This window comes from Leuciscus leuciscus (genome assembly GCF_965113295.1).
Source record: "Leuciscus leuciscus genome assembly, chromosome: 2".
Lineage (NCBI taxonomy): Eukaryota > Metazoa > Chordata > Actinopteri > Cypriniformes > Leuciscidae > Leuciscus > Leuciscus leuciscus.
In genome coordinates, this window is record NC_138726.1 from 21,866,588 (window position 1) to 21,884,569 (window position 17,982).

At 37.6% G+C, this 17,982-nt stretch overlaps 1 protein-coding gene across 1 annotated transcript in view; it reads left to right on the forward strand.

The window, feature by feature from the left end:
• m1ap (meiosis 1 associated protein) overlaps positions 1 to 17,768 on the forward strand; it is a 61,438-nt gene extending 43,670 nt beyond the window's left edge. Inside the window, exons 6-10 of the mRNA XM_082152550.1 lie at positions 11,429 to 11,617; positions 11,820 to 11,973; positions 13,125 to 13,266; positions 13,610 to 13,807; positions 15,845 to 17,768. Of these exons, the coding sequence (XP_082008676.1) occupies positions 11,429 to 11,617; positions 11,820 to 11,973; positions 13,125 to 13,266; positions 13,610 to 13,807; positions 15,845 to 16,012 (851 nt within the window). The 3' untranslated portion in view covers positions 16,013 to 17,768. The remainder of the gene's footprint in view (positions 1 to 11,428; positions 11,618 to 11,819; positions 11,974 to 13,124; positions 13,267 to 13,609; positions 13,808 to 15,844) is intronic.
• The last annotated feature ends 214 nt before the right edge of the window (positions 17,769 to 17,982 follow it).

Below are 17,982 nucleotides of genomic sequence, written 5' to 3' on the forward strand. Positions count from 1 at the left end.
TTTTTAATCAAATAAATGCAGCCTTGGTGAGCAGAAGAAACTTAGCTTAAAAATCTTACTGACGCCAAATTTTTGAACAGTAGTGTATTATATATTTATATAATTATATAAAAATGTAAGGGATAAGACACAGAGAATTTTACTTGCCTGACCTGATTAGAACAATGAAAAAAACTTAAATGAAAAAATAACTTGGGAATCACTAAAACGAGGGCGCGATTGAACAGTGGACACATAAAAACATACTCTGTCATTTTGTTCAGAACATCATTCAAACTGCAAAGTGTTAACTTATATTTTTGTACAGTAGCAATAAAACACAACATTATGCTTTTTTTAAATACATTCAAGCAATCCGCCCCGAAAATGAAACTAAAATGCTCACGGCTGCACAGGCATTCATAATGGTGCGCGTCCTCAGCGAGGAACGAGCAGAACAGAGTCAACGTTTTTTAGGTCATTCCTCCTTCCATAGGAATTTATTGAAAACGCTCGCTCTGCTCCACACCATTATCAATGTCCGTGCAGACAAACATATTTTACTTTCGTTTTTAAGTTAGCGATTAAAAAGCCCCCAGCAGTGTCACACGTCAGTTAACCGGTGGTAAAATATTCTCACCGTCACATACCTAGTATATTTTTATATAGATATAATAGGCCTACCTGATTTTGAACACAAGAGGGCAGTATAGCACTATGTTTGACTTTATTTATTTATTGTTTAGACTAAACAACCATTCTGGCAGTTTTTAAACTTAAACTTCATTCTTAAATTGAAAAAAAAGAATAAAATGAGTTAAGTTCTGATATTTGTATACTTTTATATAGTAATAAATGGTGTATAATTACATTTTTAGAATATATGAGCCTTTTAGTGGTTACTTTTTTGACATTACTTTAATCCCTCGCCATAGCAAAACCGTTTGAGATATTTATTATCCGTTCACAATTTAGCATCATTAATATATTTTTATCACGTTGAAAAAGTTTGGTGGGAATAAAATAAACCACTTAGATAAAGGTGGCTAAAAATTCAAAGGCTGATTTTGCAAAAAAATCCACATTCAGACCAAAATATCTGACTTCCTGATGGTCAGAGCTAATGACTTTAAATTAGAAAGTTATCCGGGTCGATGAGATCAATATAGGAACTGAGTTTTTTTTACTGTAGTTAAAAATAACCCCCCCACTTTTGTCAAAAGCATGTTGAAAGTGATACACTTCCTGCTGCCAGTTGGTGGCGCTATAACTTTGAATCACAATAGTTACATCCATCTGATCGGCCTCTTACCACGAACACACTGCTGAAGTTTCATCAAGATCAGTTAATGTATGCAGAAGTTATTCCACTTCGTGTTTCTCTTTTCTCGCCATAAATTCGATTCCTCGCCACGGCCAAACCGTTCGAGATATCAAAAATCCGTCCGCAATTTAGCATCCTCAAAGTCTTGACTTCATGCACACCGAGTTTGGAGGGGACACAGTGAATTTTCTAGGAGGAGTACTTCGCATTCCACAGGAAGCGTTTTCCAAACAACCAATAATAGCCGACTTCCTGTTGGGCTGGCGTAAAACTTGACCGGGGGAAAGTTGTTCGGCCCGATGAGATCTATATGTGTACCGAGTTTCATATTAATTAATGCAAGCGTGTTTGATCTATGGACCAAGTTTTGGGACCCCGTTCAAGGGGGCGCTGTTGAGCCCCCCTGCCACGCCCGGGTACCAGCTTCAGCCCGTCCCTGATGGCAGGGGGTTCTGACTTGTGTGCAAAGTTTCAAGAGTTTTTGAGCACGTTAAGGACCCCAAAAGCCCCTGAAACCTTGATTAACAATATAAAAGCAATAGTCAAATCCCCCCCCCCCCCTCCCCTCACACACACAGAGACACAGAGAGAGGGAGAGAAAATTCTTCAGAAAATCCACATTCAAACCAAAATATCTCTCTTCCTGTTGGTCGGAGGTAGTTAATGTCAATTAGAAAGTTGTCCGTCTTGATGAGAACAATACACATACCAAGTTTTGTTGCTGTTGATAAAACTAACCCCCCCACTTATGACTAAAGGTGGCGCTACTGAGCCCCTCACCACGCCTGTTTCTGAAACTTTGCACATGTCTACGGGCTAATAAATGTGATGTGTCTGTCGAGTTTCATCCAATTTCAAGTATGTTAAGAGTCTCAAAAGCATAAAAAAAGAATATTAAAGTTTGAAGTGTTGCCATGGCAACAGTATTAAAGATATCAAAAATCCTTTCACAGGTCTACATCTGCCGTGTGTTTACATTATACACATAAAGTTTGAAGCAAATCGGGTAAAAATAAGAGGGTGACTTCAAAGCATTTAGAAAGTGACACACTTCCTGCTGCCAGTTGGTGGCGCTATAACTTTGACTCACAATAGTTACATCCATGTGATCGGCCTCTTACAATGAACACACTGCTGAAGTTTAATCAAGATCATTTAATGTATGCAGAAGTTATAATACACTTCCTGTGTCCCATTATTCGCCATAAATTCGTTTCCTCGCCACGGCCAAACCGTTCGAGATATCAAAAATCCCCTGGCAATTTTTCATCCTCAATGTCTTGACTTCATGCACACCGAGTTTGGTGCCGACCGGGTGAATTCCCTAGGAGAAGTGTTTCAAATTCCTAAGCATGCGTTTCCAAACAACCCTAAATAGTCGACTTCCTTTTGGGCTGGCGTAAAACTTAGAGCATGAAAGTTGTTCGGCCCGATGAGATCTTTATGTGTACCGAATTTCATATTATTACATGCAAGCGTGTTTGATTTATGGACCAAGTTTTCGGACCCCGTTCCAGGGGGCGCTGTCGAGCCCCCCTGCCACGCCCGTGTCCCAGCTTCAGCCCGGCCCTGATGGCCGCGGGTTCTGACCCGTGTGCAAAGTTTCAAGAGTTTTTGAGCATGTTAAGGGCCCCAAAAATGCCCGAATAGTCGTAAGAAAAATAATAATAATAATCCTACCGAAAACAATAGGGCCTTCGCCCCTTCAGGGCTTGGGCCCTAATAAATAATCCTACCGAAAACAATAGGGCCTTCGCCCTTTCAGGGCTTGGGCCCTAATGAAGAAATACATCTTCATTCCTTCCCATACCCACAAACATTTCCCTTAGTTTCAGATAACGTAAGCTAGCCAAACTGAGCCAAAGCTTCTGGCCTGGTTGCAAAGTAGTTGTAGAGTTTTTGATTGCATTAATAATAATATGATGGGCTATATATTAAATGTTCTAGCCTAAAAATGTTAGACGAGCTTTCTTCCAACTTACCTTCTCCATCACGACGTGTGCTCGCGCGGTGTTGTTGGTTACCTAGTAACGAATGTACGGTGGCTGAGAATGTTCCGTCAACTTCCGTGTGTTCGCACATCTATGTTGCCTAGTAACGAACGCAATCTAGCCGAGATACGTGCTGGCGGCAGGAAACTTCACTCTGTGTGCCTGCGCCTCGTATACAACGTTATATATAAAGCTTGCAGGACAACTTGGCTGGCATTGCCTTTTCAGCGTGAGAAATACACGGTGTGGCGTGTGAGCGTGTGAACTGGTTGAATTGCGTGTGTCTCACGGCCAATGCGTGAGACTTGAGAACCCTGCTTTCACTCTTGGTTCGAGACAGAATTGTCACTTGCCAAATCGGGCCAGTGTTGCATCGTTACTAAAGTTTATCATATGCATGACTTGTCAATTTAAACATTCAGCGATTTTAAAGCATTCTGTAGTACTCGTGCGCACACAGAAAGTTTTCTGTATACCCAGAGCGCACACATATAAAGCCACCTCTCTAACAGCTCGCGATTACCAAACAGTGCTTTTTCATGGCTTAGGCCGGCGACACACTGGCTGCATGGTGTGAGCGTGGCGTTTCGGTTGCGTGTCAGCTGCGTGACGGCCGCGTGGCGTTTTCTATGTCTGTCTGACCAGCCTGAGATGCGCGTCACGCAGGCAGTGTGCAATTTCTGTAGCATTCCTATACCTGAATACTTGTTAGACCTACCTGAAAACCTACCTTAATTTCATTTGTGTCTGTGTGTATGTCTGTCTGTTATTCGCATATCTTTCGAACCGTTAGTCCGATGGATTTCAAACTTGACAGGTGTCCTGCTACGGGCATGAGTAAGTGCAGTGTAGAAAGTTTGACGTTGTTTGGATTAGAAATGCAAAAAATATTGTTAAATATATATATATTGGTAAAAAAAAGCACACATTGGCTTTTGATGCTCTAGCCGCTGGCCACTCCCCCTCTCACGGCGGCGCCGAGTCTATTTTTGCTGCGCAGCTCACGCTGAATTAAAATGACAATGCATTGATCATGGCCAAAATACACAGCAGTTTTACCCAAAAAGCGCATTGATGATATCTATTGTGTTTTAAACAGTCAATCAAATGACTTTCAGCAATTTAAAAAGAAAACAAATGTCCAAATACATACTTTTTGCAAACTACAAAAACAAAGTTTAAACAATTTATACTGCCAGTTTAGTTTAAGTTATAGATTCATTGAATTATATATATATATATATATATATAAAAAATTTTGACAACCTTTCCCTGGCCCACAAGCGAACAACTCAACTCAATATAGAAAGGTAAATAGAACAGACAGATTAATATAGCACACATACAGCATAGACATCTATGATGTGCATGATTTTGTTGAATTTTTTACTTTTTTCCCCCGAGAATTTGCTCATTTACAATACGTCTCTATTAAGAACTTCGCTGTTTGTTATTACAGACATTTATGAATTATCTTTAAGATGTTTATGATGGGTAATGTTTGTAAATTAGATGTGTATCAGATATTTCAACAATCTAAATGATTTCGTAAAGTTTTTCTCTTTTGAAGAACGCTTTTCATGGAGATGAGTGCTAATATGTAATAAATATGCAGATAATATATAATAATACATATAATTCAGGTATCAATTACTTATCAATATTTATTTATTCAAAAAAATATACAAAATCTGTCAAAGTACTTAGTTGACCACAACCTCAAAATCCTGTACACAAGCCACGGTTCAGCTGTGCGTGACAAACGCTGCCAATGTGAAAGCAAAACGGCTGTGTGCTGCTCCCGCTCACCATACACACTGCTTCTGTGCTGCCTCCGCTCTGCTAACGCGTGCAGTGTGAAACCGGCGTCACACTGCACACTAAGTGAGCACAGCGCAGGACCAGAGACAGAGAGGGTCGAAGAAAGCAGCAGAGCTTAAGTAGCGTTTTCTTGGAGTTCACTGTGTAGCCTGCTCCCTGAATCGTCGTGATTTGTGGATGTTAACTGAATCTGTAAGTCAGCTACACTGTTTATTTCTGAATATTATATTTTATTCTGATGTGCTTAACGTTATCGCTACTGTGTAATAGCAGCCTATGCTATACACCAACTAAACATCCTATTTAATGCGTTCACAGTCTCTTTCACGGACATCATTTGTAGTAGCCTATTCACAAACTGTTTGCTCAAGCGCAGCGTTTTCTCGGAGTTCACAAATAAAAATGTCACTGCTCATTGTTACAATTACACAGCAAAAGTTCACTCAAACACACCAAACCAACAATTACTAAAAATACACACAAAAACTGATTTTGCACTGGCACTGCACTAGTTGTATTTAATTGTGTTTCTTGTAGTTTTGTTTATTTGTTGTTTGTTTATTTTGTAAATTAAATTCAAGGTTGAAATCAGCTTCCCTGTGCTGTTTGTAAACTCATGCGCAACAAAATTACCCCATTGTAAAAACACAAATACATAGAGTGAGCATACATTTAGGTGAGATAAATGTAATAAAAAAATAACCTCCGCCCCAACCCATTTATACACTACCATTTAGTAAGGCCCTACTTACTAAAATTGATATTGGCAATTTCAATGTTTGTTTCAGGTGTGACGTGTGGACGAATGCAAAGCTTATGTTCAGAATATCTCTGCAGCCTTATGGTTAGCATTCAGTGTACAATTTAAATAACTTCACATCTTCAAAATGACTATGGATGTGCCATTTTTTTATTATCAATGTGAGCTATCTGAAACTTTTCACAAAGACTGCCCCATAAATGTCACATAAAAGCAAACTGTGATTGGTTATTTTACAAATGCCAAGACTGTGAGCAACATAAATCTGGCTATTAATCACCCGACTGATAGTCCTTATATATATATATATATAAGGACACACACACACACACACACACACACACACACACACACACACACACACACACACACACACACACACACACACACACACACACACACACACACACACACACACAATACACATAATATATATAGTTTTTCTCCTCAATGCAGTGTCAAATGTCTGAGGTTTTACTTTTCTTGATAAGAGTAGCTTCAACTGAAATCTTCCATATTGTTGTTTTTCCATGCGTGCTAAGCTGGAAGAGTATCCATCCTGTACAGAGACTGAACTCAGCAGTCTGTATTTCAGGAAATTACCCTCAGTGCTGACAGTGGAAAAGGTCAACAGCAAGTCATAACTGGTATGGCAATGATTCCATCAAAATATTAACAGGTGTGTGTACTACAAATCACAGGCTACTCATCACCCTTTAATAATCATTTTGTACATGCTGACACGTATTTCCCATTTGTCATAATTTATTGTGAAAATGGACACAGAGAGAAATAATCTTTTCAGAAAGAAATCCAACTTTAATTGTTTTTACATCATAGATTAAGGTGATTTGTTCAAATATCACTAAGACTAATTAACTCTGTACTTAGTTAGGGCATGATGCATGTTAAGTCACAACTTGCCTGATCTCACTTTGCTTTAAAATGATAAATTACCTCCCATTAGTATTTACCAATGAATGAGTTGTCCAGTCCATGGTCTGACAGATTGTTATCTTCGCTGAAAGCTATTACTTAAACTGATAAAAAAAAAAATATATATATATATATATATATATATATATATATATATTATTAAAAAATAAATAAATAAAAAACCTGTGTGCATTACATTGATGATTGACTCTCTTCTAATTTTTAAATCATGTTTCTACTTTGAGAAACAAAATACAGAGCAAAATATACTTTGTAAAGCCTTCAAGCTTGTTTTTTAAACTTGTGATCCTAACACTTTTGTCAAAATAATTAAGTTAACTAAGCCTCTAAAATGTAATGAGGCTGTAGTTTCATATCTTCATTTCAGATGTTATTTCCAAAGCGGCAAACTGGTTTTAATTGACCATATACACTAAGATATTAATACAACAGCACCCCCTAGAACTGGTAAAGGCATAGCTTAAAGGCACAGCAGCACTTCTCAAAAACATTGATTTAAGCAGAGCTCTTACAACTGCATGAATCAGTTTATAAACTTGTGAATGAAAGGATCTGAAAAGAGGAACAGCAAAGCAGCAAGCATATTTGAATAGGACTGTAATGAAATTGAAAAAGGCATAGTTTTAAATGAAAAAAGAAGAATTATGACAAGTGGCATCAGGAGATCCAATCTTATGTGTCAAAAGGAAGTGATACGGGGGATGTGTGTCATTTGACTTTTACTCTAGGCCTTTTACACTCTCCATTCACACTTGTGTTTTTCTCACCCTCTCCATCTGGGCCACATCTACTGCATATGAGCACTGAGATGCACAGTAATAGGATGTATTTATTCAGTACTTGAATTGAAGGACTGCTGACCTAAACTGTTCTGCACCTCATTAGTGCACATTTGACTCAATGATACGTAGAAACTGATTCCAATGTAGGCTGACAGTTTGTTTGGAGGCATAGGAATAAGCAATTACTTTTTATATACGGTATCTAATTGATTTAAATGGTGCTATTTGACCCAGAGAGTTTAAGTTTAACCTTCTGTGCAGAATGTATGTTCACCAGAACTGTACAGTTGTGCCCCATTGATTGTCACGGTTGATATAGATTTAATTTTCTCCTTCTCTTACTCCAGCTATCAGGGTTTTCTCCCAGTTGAGTTTGTTTGGGAATGAAAGATTAAAGATGTACTGGGAAACCCCATTACCCTCTTAAGACCCTATAGCACTCTAGAGAACACATAAATAACTTAGATAGACACGGAGTCCAGAGAGAGTGGCCATGATTGTTCACATACATTCCACTTTAAGGGTTGCAGCACATTACATGTAAAGTCAGCATGAAATTAAATTTCTTTCTCAATGCATGTTATAGATTTTGTTGTGAACAATTCATCCATGCATATGTTTAATTAGAAAATAATAATAATAATATATATATATATTTAAAAAAAAAATGTTTTGACCTTGTAATGTTTAATCAAAATGTCACAAGTGTAGCTTGTGGAACTAAAAAAGACAGACTTCTCTCTGTTGACAGATGCTGGACTTTTGTGCGCTTAAACCCTGCCCCTGCAAGCTCACGTTCATCTGCCTCTGCTTTGGAGTGCAATGCCCACATTTCAAAATCCAATTGATAACCAATGCATCGAACCAAGTCACAACCACAATACAGAAGAAAAGATATGTCGCTACTTCAATTTCATTGCAATTATGTCCATACAGCACAGACATGACCATTTTACAATATCTAACATGTGGCTTCAGAGGACTTGGAATATAGTGCCCAAGTCACTTGGATCACTTTTATGATACACTTTACTTTTACGGAGTGTCTATTTACACTAAGTGCAAATAGTCAGCTTTGTTTGCAGATGATATTTACCATAACTCTGCCCACCATTGTCTGATTGAACCAGACAATTTTGCAAAAGAAATTCTGCTGATAACAGGATCAGTTGCTGCTTTTCCAACGTCGGGCCGAATGGTTCTAAGAACGATAATGAACGGTTCCAGTTAAATTTCCACTTGAGCCTGGTACAGAACGGCATGATTACAAACCGATTTGGCCTGAAATTCTCAGCACGGTTGGCTGACTGTCGCAACTCAGGATTGGTCACTTGTCTTTTGCCTGTAGGGTTGGGTATCGTTTCATTTTTACCGATTCCGATTCTGCTTATCGAATCCGGTTCTTATCGATTCTTGTTTCCGATTCCAATATTTTTTGGAGGGAGAAAAAAGGGCAAATACTTGAAGAATAAATATTTCTACCTTTTATTCTTGCCAATTTTAAGCAATAACCAATAAAATGGCTAAAGGAGTCTCTTCATATAAAGGTGTTGATTACATTATTACTCCAGTAGGTGGCAAAAATCGACTGCCTTTTTTTTCCCATTTAATTATTTATTCAAGAAGACTCGAGATTCGTTCAAAAACGGTGAATCATTCATTAATTAAACATGTATTTATGAGACACTGAATTAATTAGTGTTTGAATTAATTATTCAAACGAGTTTAAAAAAAAATAGACTATTAGACTAAACATGTTATTCTGAGTAGTTGTCTGATTTATGTAGTCGTGATCTCCATTTTAAACAAAACAAAAATGATTTTAAGCCACATAGATTCCTGAATTAGGGACCGTTCACATATCGTGTCTAAAAATGCATGGAAAAGCACAGCCATGGAAGCGGAAGCTTTCTCCTTTCCACAAGCGCTTGCGCTCCCGTGGCGTCTGTCGTTGCTATGCAACCATGAACTGCGCTCTCCATGATGACGACGAGGAAGTATCAGCAAAGGATTAATTGATTTATAGCCCTTGCATTAGCTTTACTAGGCTTCTTCATCACTCCTGCGAACAGGAAGGGGGCCAGAGCAAATTACAGTGCCTGACATCATACTTTCAAGTTCACACACCTCTTTAATATTAATTTTGGTGATCTCCGACTGGCGGAGTCGAACATCATTTGTGCCGACGTGAATAATAATCTTAGAGAATTTACGATTAGCATTTGCCAGCACTTTTAAATTTGCTTTGATGTCAGGCGCTCTGGCTCCCGGCAAACATGTGACTATGGTGGCTGGTGTCTCTATTTTCACGTATTTCAACTAGGGCACAATCAACAGGATTCTCAGTGGGTGTTTCACTGAGTGGGGAGAACCTGTTTAATGTTGTTATCAGAACGGAAGAGCGGTGTTTTGTCCCGCGACTACAGCGTCTCAAAGACTTTGAATACTATACATACAATCATTTTAACTAGAAATGAGAGTTTTAGCTAGGGGAAACTGGATTCTAGTTTACATCACAAATTTCAGCATAAAACAGCTAACATAGCAAGAATTTATTATGTAAATATTTGCAAGATTAAATATCACACAGCACAAGCACATTTTGAGACATTTCAAGCTGTCTTTGGAATGTTTATTCTTGATGAGAGAGAATTGGCTTAACAGCATCCTCTACTGGTTGTTTTGAATACTCCAACATTTGTCTCACAGGACATAGGGTGCTTCTCAAATGGAAGGCTGTGTCCTAGTGAGGCTGCATATCTTGGCTACTACATCATCAAGTGCAGCTGAAGGCCATCTCAATTTGAAGGTTCCTTGGAAGGCAGTCTTTGTTTCACATCCTTCATTCGGCTCATTTTCAAGGATGCATTCTTTGCGTCCTTCATTCACCCACAATCTTTTGCACAAATTCCAATTCACAAAAAAGAACTCAGCACTGAGCTTGTCTGTAAAACAAAAATAATGTTTTTTGAGATGAAGGCATACATGTTATTTTTTGTTTTGGTGTAAATTAATCTTAACACACTAAACTGCCAATAATATAAGCCACTGGGAGACCACAGGCAGTTGTCATTCACTATATTGCATTAATAGAAAGCCAGTTAATATAAAGATTTTCATTACAAAGTATTTTTCCAAAAGTAAACATGTTCCAGAAACATGTGCATAGCCATGCGCAATTACTGCACTGTTTCATTTTAGCTTTTAGCTTTTAATGCTGAGGAAGACTAGCCTACAAGCCTCCGAAGGCCTACACAGCCTCATGAGGCAGCCTTCCATTTGAGAAGCACCCATATTTGCTATTTGACAGATGTTGTTTTATCTAAAGAATGAAGTTCAGGGGTCAAACATCATAACAGGGCCCTAATAATTAAGAAAAAAGAGAAAGGTCATGGATTAACACTGGTTTGATTTGAACAGCATTTTTATTATGAACCCCTGAACAATTATGCTACTAGTTTGAATCAAGGTAAACAGGAGTTTGATATCCACCTTATTTTAAAGAGTGGGTGCAGCCATTTTTAACTTCCAGTCTCAGCTGCTTCCATTTATTTTAGCTGTACAAAAACAGTCTGTTATGCTGCTTAATATTGCAAACTGGTATTTGTTGTTATATTATTTTAATTTATTATTGTAATCATAAACAAATAGTTTTACTGTTTACTGCACTACCTATAGAGGCTACTGAATCAGAAGTCTTGCACATTCACAGGAAATAGCTTAATTCTGTTTTGAAAACTAAGGTGGATAACTTGATCTTAGTTATTTTTTCTCATAAATTCAATGGTGTAATGTATTTCCCTTCCTCCTGTAGAAAGTCTGATGCTGGGGACAGAGATGGACCTCCAGCTGGTGGAGGGTACAGTTGTGGCCTTGGAGAGTGCTCTGAAAATGTGGCTTCATGACCAGGGCGGAGACAGAGAACAACTGCACTTGTTGTTACCCGCTTCTCTCACAGCACAGGGTTCTACATCACATCCTGCCAACAACAGGCCGAGCCCAGGTATACAGTTTATAAACGAATTTTAAGAATTTATTTCAGACTTAGATGTAGGTTTATCTACTAAAATATTTATTCGAAAATCCATTTCTTGCTGTACGCATCTCCAAAAAGAATATTTTTGCGAAGCTTGTGTTGTGTATTGTGTGTGTGCTTATTATTTAGGTGTATGTGATGTTGCTTTTGCTCATGTCCCCCTCTGCAGTCTGTTTGAAGTGCGACATGCAGGAGAGACTTCTCAGTCCAGCCCTTCTTCCCAGCACTCCTGACCTTGGAGTGAAGACTGAGAGCACGCAAGATTTCCAGCACCCAAACAAGAGTCTGGCCAATCCCTCGCCACAACGTCTACGAGTTGTCAAGTACAGTCTCATCTGTAGTTAGATTTTGTTATAGGAGCTAAACTGCGAGCAAATGACATTAGATTAACCATTAATGCGACTTGTAAGATTTTATTTTATTTTTATGAATAGGGTTTTGCCACAGAGCTCCCAGAGTGCTGTGATGTTTAATATCGTAATATAAAACATCACATACCTGGGAAAGTCCATAATAGTGGTTTTGATGGCTATTAATGTTCAGATATATCCAATAGGAACACAAAAACTCAGTATGTATGTGGCCTCTGAAACATAGTTAATGTACAAGTATGACTGTGTGAGGGAAAAGAGGATAAAAAAATCTATGCAAAAGTCAATATGACAGAAACTGCACTGTTTGAGTCCTCTGTTTCCAACACAGTCATACATTGTGTTCCCTTTGAGTGTTTTGCATATGATTTTCATGCACATGATGTCATTCTTCCTAGCACTGTGATACAATCATACCACTTGTCCCCACCTAGCCACTATGGGCCAATTTGACGTACACTTGCATAATTCCATTTCCGCTTACACTTTTTAAGAAATGGATACTCTTTTTCAGCAAGGATGCATTAAATTGGTCAAAAGTGACAGTAAAACATTTCTGAAGGATCATGTAACAATGGAGAAATGGCTGCTGAAAAGTCTTAAATTAAATTTCAAAATAAATTAAAATGTAATTTTTTGGGGGAAATTGTAATAATATTTCACAAAATTAGTATTTCACAATATTATTACTGTTTAACTGTATTTCTGATCAAATAAATGTAACCATGGTGGGAATAAGAGCAGACACACACAATCACTCACACACACACACACACACACACACACACACACACACACACACACACACACACACACACACACACACATATATATATATATATATATATATATATATATATATATATATATACACAAAAATAAGAGGAATCATAAATATTGCATTTTGATTTAAATGTTTAAATCTTACTCTGATTAACTATTTTACACAACATAACAGGTGTTTACATATATTCCACAAGATAAACTAATAATAACTGCATTTATACCAGTAACATACAGCAATATCAATAATTAAGAATTAATATTATTTAAAGATATACACCTTTAGATCTAGCTGTTGTGTGTGTGTATGTGTGTGACAGAGTTCTTCATGCCGATGGAGTTTGTCAGTCTGTGCTGTATGGACTGCCGCTCATCATCAGACCAACCTCATGCTGGCAGCTGGACTGGGATGAAATAGAAACAAACCACCAGACATTTCATGCTCTCTGCCACATACTTAAAGTCAGTGCTTGTGTGTATGTGTGTGTGTGTGTGTGTGTGTGTGTGTGTGTGTGTGTGTGTGTGTGTGTGTGTGTGTGTGTGTGTGTGTGTGTTTGTGTGTGTGTGTGTGTGTGTGTGTGTGTGTGTGTGTGTGTGTGTGTGTGTGTGTGTGTGTGTGTGTGTGTGTGTGTGTGTGTGTGTGTGTGTGTGTGTGTGTGTGTGTGTGTGTGTTTGTGTGTGTGTGTGTGTATGTGTGTGTTCATAGAGCACAGCTGTGTGATAATCTGTTATGTAAGGATGTAAAAATGTTGTAAAAAAAAAAAAAAGAAAAGCTACACTATATTTATATATATCTTTTTGTCAGACCCGTGACTGGTTCCTGTTGGTACGCTCAGAGCCAGGGTCAGGATCAGGTTCTGGTGTGATCTCCTACTATGTACTTCAGTCCTCTGGTTCTCTCTCTCTGCTGCTGAAACCTGTGCTGACACGAGAACTGATGCTCCCCTGCTGTCTGCCTGTCTCAATGGAGGACCCACCACTTCCTGCACTCGCCACTGTGGAGGTGCCATTACATAAAGACAGACATCTCATGCATAGCCCTGACATAATGAAAAACACTGAATATCTCACATTCAACTTGAGTCATTTAGAATCAACAACTGGTTATGCGAATTCTGTAATGAGTGCAATTACTAGTATTAAAGGGATAGTTAATCCAAAAATCCAAATATGTGTGAATTGTTTGTCTTTAAAAGAAGAAATTTTGAAGAATGTTGGGGTCCAAACAACATTGGACACCACTTACTTTTATTGTATACAATGTTCAAAAGACATACAAAATATCTTCTTTTGTGTTCCACAAAAGGTTTGAAATAACTTGAAGAGTAAATTATAATATAATTGTTTCCCTTTTAGAGAGTTTACTAACCCTTCACAAAATAATGATGTTACACCTCCATGATGATCATGTGATCACTGTGTCCAGAGCTCCCTAGAGCAGCTTGAGAAGGACTCCGTTTTTAACCCTCTCTGTCTGGACTCCAACCTTTACCTGCACCTGAGAATTAGAGGTTTGCTTACCCGCACATCACAACCATTTGGAGCACAAGGCCAGGGCCGAGGCCATCGCAGGGGTGCCAGTCGACCACCAGAGGGCTCCACACAGCGTCAGGTTAGAGGAGTAGAATGGAACAAAATGTGCAACACAGAAACGAGTAGAAAATAAATAAAGATCTGTGTTGTCTAGAATTTGAATGATCTGCAGTTTGCTATAACTAAACAGTTTTAGACAGTAAGTTAGAGTTGAAAGCTGTAGAATTATTGGTATTATAATAATGAGTATTGAGTAATATGTTAATGTTCTAGGGAAATAGAGGAAATAGTTTTGTCATACCTCCATTATAAAAACATAATGACAAAATATGGCATAAAACCTGATATTGTGCAAGTAGTGTTGGCTTAAGTTGACCTAAATAGATTAGATGTAATCAGGTTAAAGTAAAGAAGAGGCCTGTGTCAAACTTTAGCAATTTTTTTAACTAAAATGTCAACATGGTGTCAACATGTTCAGCTCTAAATCTGACATTTTAGAAAACAAACTAAAATGCAAATAAATAGAGAGGAAATATCTTTCTATTAACCATCTATCAACAAAGACATCAACTATGGCAAATGGTTGAATTGAGAAATTCTTTGCGTGTGTGATGTTGGAAGGGGAAATTTATTGCCCCAGAGAGCAAAAACGAAACCAAACACTGGCCTTAAATTGAAACACCCACACAAAGGGGAAAGACAAAAGTAAAGGGAGAATGAGAGAGATAAAGAGCAATACAAATAAATGGGTTCCTATTTTGAATCTGGCCACAACTCAACATGACCAATTTTCCAACCTCAAGCACTTTGTGATGTCACACATTATAAATAGAAGAAAGATATTTAGCAAATTCAAAAAAAAAATATATAGTCATTCTTCTAGTGCACTGAAAAACAGATGTAACAAGTGGATCTTATATTCTAAATAAAGCTTGTTAGTTCCATCAGTTGATAGGGAGTTTTGTGTCAAGCTTGATGAATTATATTCTGCAGCATGATTTGAGATGAGCATGCAAGAGCATCTTGAGCTTCAGTGGAAAAGGAACATCCGACTGTTGGTTCAAAGAGTCACATGATCAATGTCGCAAATGTACTTATTTGATTAGTGACCTAGAAACATTTCCAATGCATTTCTTAATCATTTTTTACATCATACTGTTCTTTGTTTCAAAATACTTTCAATTAGATTTGAACCAATCTTCTGTGCAATACAGGACATGTTTGCCTAAAAGGGCTAAAGCAGCGTATACAGAGAAGTGTTAGAAGTCACAATGGCACTTAAAGCTCGGCCTGGAGAAGGTGGAGCAAAATAACATTTTCCATTCTTACAATTCTTAGCAAACAGAAATTTTTGTCATTACTTTGGTTGAATCTTGAATAAGATTTTTTTATTTTTTTTATGTGCAGCTAAACTTGAATCCTGTGGTAGAGAGTTTGACATGATCTGGCACTATGCTTGTTCTTGCTCACTCTCTAATTTTTCCTGTTCTGTCATTTTTGGTCGCAGGGTCGGCAGTCTCAGAGCCGTGCACGAGCCACTGTGGCCCCTCTGCCATCCATTCCTTTAAACAAGATGCCTCGCCCTTCACTGAACCTCAGCCACTCCCGACCCTGTGCCCCTGCCCTCTTTTTCCAGGACAGCTATGAGGAGGAAGACCCTCTGATCATTCAGTAAGGAGAGAGAGAGAGAGCAGAATACTTTCACTGTGAGAGGAAATCACACATTCACTCTCACACTGACTAACACTAAATGCAGTGCACAGGCAGAAATTTAGAGCAGTTGTTTCTAAACTCCCACAGACAGGATGTTACATACTTGCACATGACCGGATATATACTATTACATGTACAGCTAATTTGAAATTTATATGTGCTGTGCAAACTTGGTTTACTATTTAGAGAAAACTACTGTTCTGTGCATCCCTGCTTCTCTCATCTTACACAAAGCACATTTTAAAAACTCAATATACACCTTCAGCTAGCTATACAGATGAAAAAAGCAATGGATCTAATTATTCTTTAGAAATAAATAAATAAGTTTTAAAATAAAAACAATTTTCCTTAGTTAATTCCTTAGTTTTCAGAATACAATTTAATAGTGCAACACCACAGCTTCATTTATCTACTTACATTACACCTCAAATTAAATAACCTCATTACTTCTAATAAAAATGTCAGCAACTTTGAGACTGACACTGCAAAATCTGTCCTCATATCTCAAGATGCCCAGTATTCTAAAAACAAGCTGTTTTGTTACACAAATGTTTGCAATTAAAACAGTCCTCATAGTAACAGCATGATTTCGCTCTTTTGGAGGAGTAATTAAACTAACCATCATGCCGTACCGTTTAACAAAGGCTGCACCACAACTTGGAAAATAGTTGTGAGCTGCTGAAAAGAAATAAAATACAAAACCACAGAATTGAAAAAGGACAAGAAGAAAGGCTGTTTAAAGAGTGAACTGCCTTCTCAGTGTAAATGCTGTGGCTAGAAGGCTCTGTAGAGAGTTGAGGAGGAAGAGGGCCAGAGTAGTGGAAAAGTAGAGCCATTGTCTTCCTTTATGGAAGCTGCCAGTACAGCCCCAAGGGAAACACACTGTACTCAGCTGAGCAGGAATTCAAGGCCTTCAATGAGTTACAGAGAGGGGGAAAGACAGAAAGAGGTCACTGTGTGAAGCTCCGAGACCTCGCGGAACAAGGTTCAGCGTTGGAGGCGCTGGTTTAGAGTTGTGAGAGCTGAGGGATGCGATTCTGAAAGCATACTGAGGTCAGAGCTCTACTGTTACTCAATGGGCCTCTCTTACTACAGCCCATTAAGTATTGCCTCATTAAGCTTTCCGCCATTCCACCCACCTGGCACCGCCTACGTCTCTATGACATCGTGGTGAGGTTTGGCATTGTGCAAACAGCAGAAAAAGCAGACATAGAGAGATGATCTTACGTCATTCTCCTTTTTTCATATTTTACGTGCACAATTTCCTAACTTGTTCAGTAGTTACGAAAGAGATTCAGAGTGTTTTTTCTTTTTCTTTTTTTTCTTCAAAATGACTCTTTACTTCTGATTGACTAATGTCTTAAGCATGTGTTGTCTTAGGGACCAGTGCCCAAATCACATAAGTTAAGAAAAAACATTGTAATAATTTTTGAGTTATCACTGCTAAGGGTTTTCTTAATGTAGGGGGTTTACCATTTTTTCCACAGTATTGTTTAAAATCTGTTAAATGAAGTAGTTCTCTAAAACAATTTCATTTTTGTTTTTACTTTCCCTTTACTAAATATTGTACATTCTTTATAAACCAATACACTATACTAATACTAATAAAATGTTTATAAACAATGTTTATTTATATACTACATTCTATATTTATACTAACACTAATACAATGTTTATAAACAATGTTTATTTATATACTACATTCTATATTTATACTAACACTAATAAAATGTTTATAAACAATGTTTATTTATATACTACATTCTATATTTATACTAACACTAATACAATGTTTATAAACAATGTTTATTTATATACTACATTCTATATTCATATTAACACTATGTATTACTTGGATAAATGTTTTTTAAAATATTCTTTGCTGCTGTTTAATGTTTTGTTTTTGCCCGTTTAAGAATAAACAAATCTTGA